This window comes from Magnolia sinica, chromosome 14 (genome assembly GCF_029962835.1).
Source record: "Magnolia sinica isolate HGM2019 chromosome 14, MsV1, whole genome shotgun sequence".
Taxonomy (NCBI): domain Eukaryota; kingdom Viridiplantae; phylum Streptophyta; class Magnoliopsida; order Magnoliales; family Magnoliaceae; genus Magnolia; species Magnolia sinica.
Window position 1 is genome coordinate 57,061,431 of NC_080586.1, and position 9,571 is coordinate 57,071,001.

Genomic DNA, 9,571 nt, shown 5'->3' on the forward strand with positions numbered 1-9,571 from the left:
TGAAATCCACTACACATGTGGGCCCCACATTGATGCATGTGTTTATCCATGCCGTCCATCCATATATACCATTTACACGTGACATTCTGGTTATATATGTGTACAAGTGAATGACATCTGTTGTGAATTTGGTCTATTGATTACAATTCCATGGTCCACCAAACATGATTTTGCTTAATCTAGTGCTTTCATGTAGCAAAATTTTAACCTAAACATGAGATTGGATGGCTATAATACCAAGGTATTTGCAGATATGCAATCATTGTGCAATAATGATGTTAATCCCATCTAATACAATTCAATACCATTTAATTCTATGGACCAAACAGGCCCTAAGAAGATATGAGGACTTAAGATGAACCGACATGCCTCATATCACATGAGATTATTAATGTGATCACACTGGTGAAATCTAAACTTGGCTGAATTGGCCTAAGCCAGCTTGAAATTGAAACCTAAGCAAATGAGAATGGCTTGGCCTAATTTATTGATCCATCAAATCATCAAGTGGACTATTATTGTAAGAAGATGAACCTTATCTTGTATTCTTGAAATTCAAATATTCTGCTATATATAATGTCAAATAACCTCTTGCTCTAAAAGTCGGAGCTATTAAGGAGAATGAAAATGAGAGCTACCCATGTCTTAGAGGGGGGTGAATATGACAATACTAAATAATCAAAATATGTAAAGATTACAAAAAAACTTAATTGCCTAAGTATGAAACCTTGATTCTAAATGATTCATAAGACAACCTTCCCCCAAAAAATTAGTCAGGACAACCTTATTTCATGAATATCTTTAAAATCAATTTTCAAACTAGTAAGAGTAGATAAAAGAATTACAGCATTCACCACAAGAATGAAATAATAAATAACATCCACTACCAACAAATTAAAGCATTCACCACAAGGCATAAGGAGTTATAATGGTTCGGTGCTTAAAACAATCATACCTACTCCACTCCCAAAATTACTACCCTCGTAATTTTGGTTTTCACTATAATAAGATCTTTACAAATTCACCTTAACAACCTAATATAGATCCTTGTGATTTTCATAGGCTATCACAATAAAAACCTCTTTTGTGATTTTCACGAGCTATCACAAATAAACCCCCCTCCCATTGAGATTTTCATAGGGTATCTCAGAAAAACCTATACTGAGATTTTCACATACTATCTCAGAAAAACTTAAAATGAAATACAATAAATGTATATATCTTCAAAATGGAGATTCGAAAACGTGATAGAAGCTTGTAGCAGAAGAACTTCTTTCTTGAACGTAGATGGCATAGTGTTCAATCAGACAGAATGAGTCTAATGTTTTATAAATTTTATAAATGGAAAATCGAAATGCTACTTCATTCAATTTTCTTATATTTCAAAGAAAAGTATAAATTATACCATCTTAGAATAAGATTAAAATGATCTTAAACTAAGAGAATTGAATCAGCTATTAAATAAATTTATAAATATCAACAGATAGCTTGCCGAGAACTTGAGCTTTTCTCTCTCTTGCAGAAGGATTATAGTAAAGTTTCGTTGTAATTTAGAATGTAATAAAGACTCAATTTATATGCAAAGAGGTTGGAACTTCGGCTGGCCGGATTCCACCGGATTTGTTCTAACGACTATTGGATCGCGCGAGATAAGATCTATCCAAAATTCGGTTGGCCGAATATCACAATTCAACCGGCCGAATTTGGCACTCGATTGACCGAATTCCTGCAAAAATCAAAGATTTACATTACTGTAATTTCACCCGAACTTTCTTGGGCTAGCCGAATTTCAAACTTAAACTAGACAAACTAAAACTTAGGTTAGCCAAATTTTCAACAGAATTTGTTATTCTATTCGGGCTTAAAGTTAGATTGGCCAAGGAAGTTAGGCTGACCGAATCAGAAGATAAGTCGATCGAATTCTAGAACAAAAATACTTATTAAAACATAAGTTAATGAATTGTTGAAAATGCCTAAACCTAAAGTCTTTATAAGGTTATACTACCTGTGTTTTAGCAAATATATGAGACACATCGTCTTGAACTTTGATGTGATCTTATCTTGAATACAGACATCAATTTCTTGAGAAGATATGCCAATCTTGAGTAGATTTTTAGGCATGTAAAGTATTTATTATTCCATACTTATGATCTGATCTTAAAGTACTTTTGTCTTACGAAATTTAACAATGTATGCGTGCTTAACATAACAACACTTATAGAGAACATATCAATTATATCAAAGGACTTTTAGCAGTAGGCCTTACCATGATGCATGTGTCTTATCCGCACCATCCATCCATTTTTCAAGATTCTTTTACGATAGGAGCCTAAAAATTAGGCAAATTCAAATCTCAAGTGGACCACACTACAAAGATAGGGGGTGATTGAGTACCCACCATAAAAAACTTTTTAGGGACCACTATAACATTTATTTGCCATCTAAACTGTTGATTGGGTCACACAAATATGGATAAACGGAAATTGCATAGTTCACTAGAGATTTAGATTAAAAATTTGACCTCATGCCTTGAAATGATATAGAAATATGGACAGGCAACGTGGATAAAACATATACATCCCGGCGGTTACAGAGCTTTTTACAGTATTGAGCTCAGCAAGGTGAGACTGTGTGGCGATGGTGATCCTGCCACATCGGGGTTAGATATCCTTGGTATCTAGACGCTGTAGAATTTGATTGCGCTGATTGCTGCTGTCCCAGATTGGCCTTTAAGGACGTACTCAACCTGACAACTTTCAAATATTCTTTAGGTGGGCCCACTTACGTACTCAACCTAATAACTTTTAGATATACTTTGGGTACACGGCTACACGTGGCCCAATTAAATCTAATTACACTGGTCACCGCGAACTATACGTCCACGTCTAACAAGCATAACAGTCAAGTATCCAGTTCATCTCTGCCTGGGATGCACGATCTAGCTTTCAACTTGCATAAGTGGGGCCTTGGTTCTGTGACCGTTAGGCGTTAGCGCATGTTTGTGGTGGACGCGGATTTCCAGGGAAAGCCTTTCGTAGAAAGGTTGTGCGCTGGAAACTTAGGTGGGACTCACCGTCCATTCGTTTTTTAAGCTACCGTGTTAAAAATGAACCAGATCCAAAACTCAGTGATTCGAAAATGTTAGGATTGAAAATCTACAATTAAAATATTCATAAGAGCCAAAAGAAGTTTTGAATCAGGATAATATTTGTAATTTTAGTTAATCCAAGGAGGAATGACGTTATCAACTGTACGAATGTCATGTAAGCATTACTGTCGAGAAGAGGTTTCAATGGTTGAAATTTCCTAGCCATGCACCTTTTTCATCTGCGCGGCACACACGTTGGCCCTACCTAGGCGTCCAGTGCAGGGACGCCTTTCGCAGGAAATCCACGTCCGTTTGTGGTTTTTCACCGTGGATGAACGAGGAAACGGACTGGCTATCCCCCTGCCACCATCCAATGGCTGATGGTTGGTACTCCGTGAGCCCCACCATGATGTATGTGTTTCATCCATGTTGTCCATCTATTTTTCTATATCATTTTATGGTATGAGACCAAAAATGAGATATATGCCAATCTCAAGTGGACTGCATTACAGGAAACAGTGTTGAATGAATGTTGACCATTAAAAGATTTTTGGAGGCCAAAAAGTTTTGGATCAAGCTGATCTTTGTTTTTTCCCTTCATCTAAGTCTTTATAACCTAATTAACTGATTGGATGTCAAATAAACAGTACAGTGGGCCTTATATGGATTTAAATGGTGGATATCCTATCACTATTGTTTTCCTGTGTTGTGGTCCACCTGAGATTTATATCCCTCTCATTTTTGGGAATAAGCTCTAAAATGATCTGTAAAAATGAATGAACAGAATGAATGAAACACAGACATCATGGTGGGGCCCACAGAGCACCGACCACGGGGCTGATGGCCGGGGGAGTAGCCAATCCGCGTCCATGGAAGACGCTTTAAAAAGAAAAAAAAAAAAACATCTTAGATAGAAAATCCAACGGCTAGTGGTGCTACAAAAGGCACCGTGGCCTCATCAAAGCCCATTGAATGATACAGAGAGGCCATGTGGAGGTGGTGATTGAATAACGATGCATTTGCAATCCACGGTGCATATCTTTCGCGCGCGTGCACCTCTCTGGTGGCCTCCACCTGACGATCGGCTGGGATCTATCACGTGTGCCACGTCTGCAGGTGAGCTGCCACGTCGGCTGGCAAATTTCTCCTCACCCGTTCATTTTTTCTCACGCAAGCTTGGCCCACCTGATGAATGAAATGGCCTCATGTACGGATTCAGGACATTTTGCAAGATCTCCTCCACCTAACGATTGATCCGGATGCACCACACGCGTGCTAAGTTGGCTCGCCAGCCACAAACGTGCTGCGATTCACCTTTTTAATCTCATCTCGCGCGAATCGCGGCTTCATTCCTCAACAAAAGTATGAGAAATACTTTGATACTCAGGCAGAGAGCGATGGATGATGCGCAAGTCTTTGGAAATTAATGCAAAATTTGTATACGTGGAATATATAGACTTCAAAATAAATCGTCCAAAATATGGGTATGAGATTAAATTTATTTGATAAAAAAATAATTTTATCTGATTATTCGAATCTTAGATTAATAGATATTTATTGGACGGCTAAAAATGAAAAATATCCAAGATCTTATTTCAAAAACAAGCGCCCATGAATCAGAGGTTAGGATTATCCAAGAAATCGTAGTTTTAGCAAGTAACTTAGACATAGTATATTACACAATAAAGTCGGTTTAATTTAAGTTAAATTTTGACACGTGTACCATTTCGAAGTGCCCGCGTATCAAGTTTCATACATAGCCAGAGTATCAAAGATGACGAGCAAATCACGCAACGTGGCAACGACTGACCTGGACCCACATAAATCGTTCCTTTTATGGACTGCACCAGCTTGACTTCCTAGGCACGTGGGAGGCCTCACTTGCGCTAACTTACCGGTACGTGGAATAGACACGTATCAGATCCACACCGTCCATCAGGTGTATCGTCACTTTTTCACCAATTATCATAAAATACAGTTAAATCTAAGACTTGGGTTGGCTAAGCCAAAGGTAACGGTGTAAAATCATGCATAAAACTCTAAACGTGGCTGTGGCCCACATGGGTCTTGGAATGGGGAGCCGATTAGGTGCGGCCCTGGCCGTACCAGAGATGGTACGGCTCTTACCATGGGCCCACCTTGATATATGTATTCTGCATCCACGCGGCCTATACGTTTTACCGTATCATTTTCGGGCATGAACCCAAAAATGAAGAAGATCCAATTCCCAGGTGGATCATACCATACGAAACGGTGTTGATTCAATTTCCTACCATTAAAAAACTTCGTAGGGGTAACAGTAATGTTTTCGTAACATTTATTTTACAGCCAACCTGTTGATAAGGTCACAAAACCCTGGATGAAAGGGAGAAAAAAAAATATCAACTTGATCCAAAGCTTTTGTTGCCCATTAATGGTTAACGATCACTGTTTCCTATGATATGGTCCACTGAGAATTGTATCTTCTTCAGTTTTTGGCTCGTGGACTAAAATGATCTGGAAAAACGGATGGACGGTGTGGATATAGAATACACACATCAAGGTGGGCCCCATGGTAAGGGCTGCACCCTCTTGGGTGACGCCAGGGCAGCACCTAATCCTCTCCCCTCTGGAGTGTCCTAATTTTCGGGAAATCCACGGGCGCGGATTGGAACTGACAAGGTCAGCAGCGGTATCCCTACTGAAGTGACGTCACCAAGCTCTGTGGACCCACCATGATGCGTGTGTTGTATCCGTACCGTCCAGTCATTTGTAGAGTTCGTTTTATAGCATTACAAAGATAATGAGATAGATCTAAATTTCAAGTGGACCAATTATAGAAAACCGTGGGAGCAGTTACACCTACCGTTGAAACATTTATAGAGCCCACTGTGATGTATTTTTGAGATACTACCTATTAATAAGTTAATATAGAGATGGATGAAGTGAAAAAAAAAATAATATCAGCTTGATCGGATACTACCATGGCCTGTAAGAAGTTTTGAACGGTGGATGTCACTGTCCCCACTATTTTCCATGGTGGGGTCCACTTGAACTTTAGATCTATCTCATTCTATTTTTAGTGCCATAAAACGACCTCTACAAATGGTTGGACAGTATGGATACAACACACGCATCATGGTGTGGTCCACAGAGCTTGGTGACGTCACTTCAGTAGAGATTTGGCTACTGACCTTTTCAGTATCCAATCCGCGCCCGAAATCCACTCGTCCTTTTGTGTGGCTTGTTGATGAGTGGCAAACAAACACGGATGTGGACATCACAGGCAATTTGAACGATTTTAACCGTGAGAGTTCCCATTTCAACTGTTTCAGACAGTGGAGCAAAACTGACCACTGAATCAACCTGATTTTTGGGATCCGGTCCAAATACAAAGTAGCGCAACTGATGGACGGGGTGGATCTCATACACAAAAAGTCTTCCCTCCACGTCAGCGAAAGTACCGCCTTCCGGGTATATACGAAAACCACGCGAACGTTATCGACCCTTTATCTCGGATGCGGATTGCCTGTGTACCCACCCGGGAACAGAAAGTTTCTGTAGTCTGAAGCTTTGTGGGCCCATATAGATTCCCTTCAAGAATCCACTCCATCCATCAGTTTTTAAATCCCACGAAAGCGCACGAATATAAAAGTCAGAAAGATCCAAAACTTATGTGGGCCACACCACATGAAACAGTGGGAACGGGAACATTCACCGTTGAAACCTTCCTAGAGCCGACCATGATGTTTATATGCAATCCAAAACGTTCATAAGGTTATTACAACTCAGATAAACCGTAGGGACAAATATCATCCTGATACAAAACTTCTGTAACCCCCCCCCCCCCGCCCCCCCCCACAAAGTTTCCAACGGTGAATGTTCAATCCCAGCTGCTTCATATAGTGTAACCTACATGAGTTTTGGATCTACCTGATTTTTACATTCCTATCCAAATGTTATCTGTCAAAACTGATGTACGGAGTGGATTTGTCACTAGCATTTATGTGGCCCCACAAAGCCTCCAACTAGAGGAATTTGCAGTGGGCGGAGTCCATGGAGAATGGCCCACTCCAGGTATCTGTCATTAGATTCCATTTCTACGCAATCAATCTATTTCTCATTCCAAGTCAAAACTCAAGAGACGCCAGCTCAAATGTCAGAAAAAAGCCCCACATTATTGCTTGATTGCAGCCAGAAAGGTTGAAAAAGATACCCGCTTTTTTGATTAATTCGACTACGTAAAACCCCCCCAAATTCCATCTCCAAACCATCTCTCTCCATCCAAATCTCAAAACAAACGCCCAAACACCACCAAAATCCAATCCAATCTCCAAAACCCTTCTTCCTGTAATGGGATACCTATCTTGCAGAGCCGACTCTTCAATCCTCACTTGCAATACCCATTCCAGTGCTGTCCAAACGCTCCCCACTTCCAAATCCGAAAAGCCTAAGAGGAAGAAGAAAACCCTAGAAGGTGAAGAAACATGGAAAACGCCCACCATCCAGCACTTCAATTACAGCGACCTCGAAGCCGCGACTGATGGATTCTCGGCCCAGAAGCTGCTGGGCCGCGGCAGCCATGGTTGCGTCTACAAGGGCGTTCTCCGCGGTGGTCGCCTCGTCGCCGTCAAGAAGCCATCGCGGCCTACCGCCCATGCCCAAAATCCCACAACTCAATTCTCTTCTGCTGCGGCGGCGGACACGAACGAGGTCGAGAATGAGATCGCGATCCTCTCGAAGATCCGCAGCCCTCGGCTCGTCAATCTGGTCGGGTTTACACCGACCCCGACGCGGGACTCAGGTCCTTCTTCGCGGCTTCTGGTCGTCGAATTCATGAGCAATGGCACCCTCTTCGACGTCCTCCATTCAAGCCAGCGCCCGCCTGGGTGGGGCCGCCGGCTGCGCCTTGCATTGCAGACTGCCCTGGCCATTGACACCCTTCATTCCTCCATCCCACCTGTCATCCACCGAGATATAAAGTCTGCAAACATCTTGATTGATCGGAATTTCAATGCCCGGCTCGGGGACTTTGGATTGGCACTCCGCTGCCATGCTGATGATTTCCGCTTGCGCTCTACCCCGCCTGCCGGGACCCTCGGATACTTGGACCCCTGCTATGTTACTCCTGATAATCTTAGCACCAAGACCGACGTCTTCAGCTTCGGTATCCTCCTTTTGGAGATCATCAGCGGCCGGAAGGCTATGGATGTGGGCCACTCCCCGCCTTCCATCGTCGACTGGGCAATTCCCCTTGTGCGGAAAGGGAAGCTCCTCGCGCTGTATGATCCTAGGATAGCACCGCCGAAGGACCATCTGGCGAGGAAGCAGTTGGCGTTGCTTGCTGCCAAGTGCGTGAGGTCTGGTCGGGAGCGGCGGCCGTCGATGAAGGAGGTTGTTGAGTGCCTTAAGGTTCTGAGCAAAACGGTTCCTGGGAACTTGTGGGACAATATCGCCGTTAATCCATGTAGGATGGTTGATGAGGTGGGGCATGCGATTGGGACTAGAATTCCAAATCCGAATTCGAATCTAGGAGCAAGGCAGCAGGAAGTGGGAGCTGTTGAAGAAGTGCCTTGGAGCTTGAGGAAGCTGAATTCCACAAAATCTGTCCACCCTGTGAGAAACACAAGCCGGGTCTTTTCCGATGTGGGTTCGAGTAGTAGGAACTTGATGGATCTCATGGCGGGGACAGATGGGGATTCTGGATTCAAAGGATCAGTTGACATGGTTGAGTCAGCTTCTTTGGGCATCAGGGGTCTGGGTCTTAGAGTTGGCAGTGAAAGATCCTTTGGCAGGATGAGAACTCAGCTGCTAGAGCATGATTATGATGGGAATGGCATTTTTCAGTTGCGGAGAAACCAATCTGCCAATCTCTCAAAGGAGGCCCGAAATATGTGAGGTTGGACAGGTTGTTAATCTGAGTGGCTGTTAGCAGCCTTTTTGTGCATTTTTATTGAATCAATGCAGCAATTGAAGGAGAAGCTTGCATAATAAAGGTGAAGGTTCGACTTTTTCTTGCTGTGCATACCACATTGGCTGTAGAGAGTAGCATGTAGCTTGATTTTCTGTTGGTGGATTCCAATCAAAAGGCCTTTTCAGTGGTCATCTGCGTTTGTGGTGTTGAATTGGTATGATTTTTGATCCAAGGCAAGTTGATGTTGGTCGGACAAACTATTCATGCTATTTATTTGCTCCCTTGTATTCAGCTGATCTTTCTTTTGTTACTAATCAAGATGTTAGTTGATTGTTACTTTACTCAGCTAATAGAAAATTGAATCATTTCAAACACAGGTTTGTTTTACCATCAGCTTGAGCATGTTTAAGTAGAATTGGAATGTGTGAAAGTTTGATTGTTTTAGCATTATGCCAACCTCCGCTGTGTTTGGATGTTCGTTCCAGCTGAACTGCACTACTTCAATTCAATAAAGAGTAAATAAGCCTAGTGGTGTTAGCTCCACTCCATTCATAATGAAGAATCAGCCTCCAAATTGCAGTTGCTATTGT

The 9,571-nt window shown here is 42.1% G+C and overlaps 1 protein-coding gene across 1 annotated transcript; it reads left to right on the plus strand.

The window, feature by feature from the left end:
- Positions 1-7,198: 7,198 nt before the first annotated feature.
- Positions 7,199-9,355, plus strand: LOC131225786 (serine/threonine-protein kinase-like protein At3g51990). The gene has a single exon (XM_058221379.1). It carries the CDS (start codon positions 7,421-7,423, stop codon positions 8,963-8,965), a length of 1,545 nt encoding a protein of 514 aa, XP_058077362.1. The 5' UTR covers positions 7,199-7,420; the 3' UTR covers positions 8,966-9,355.
- Positions 9,356-9,571: the final 216 nt, after the last annotated feature.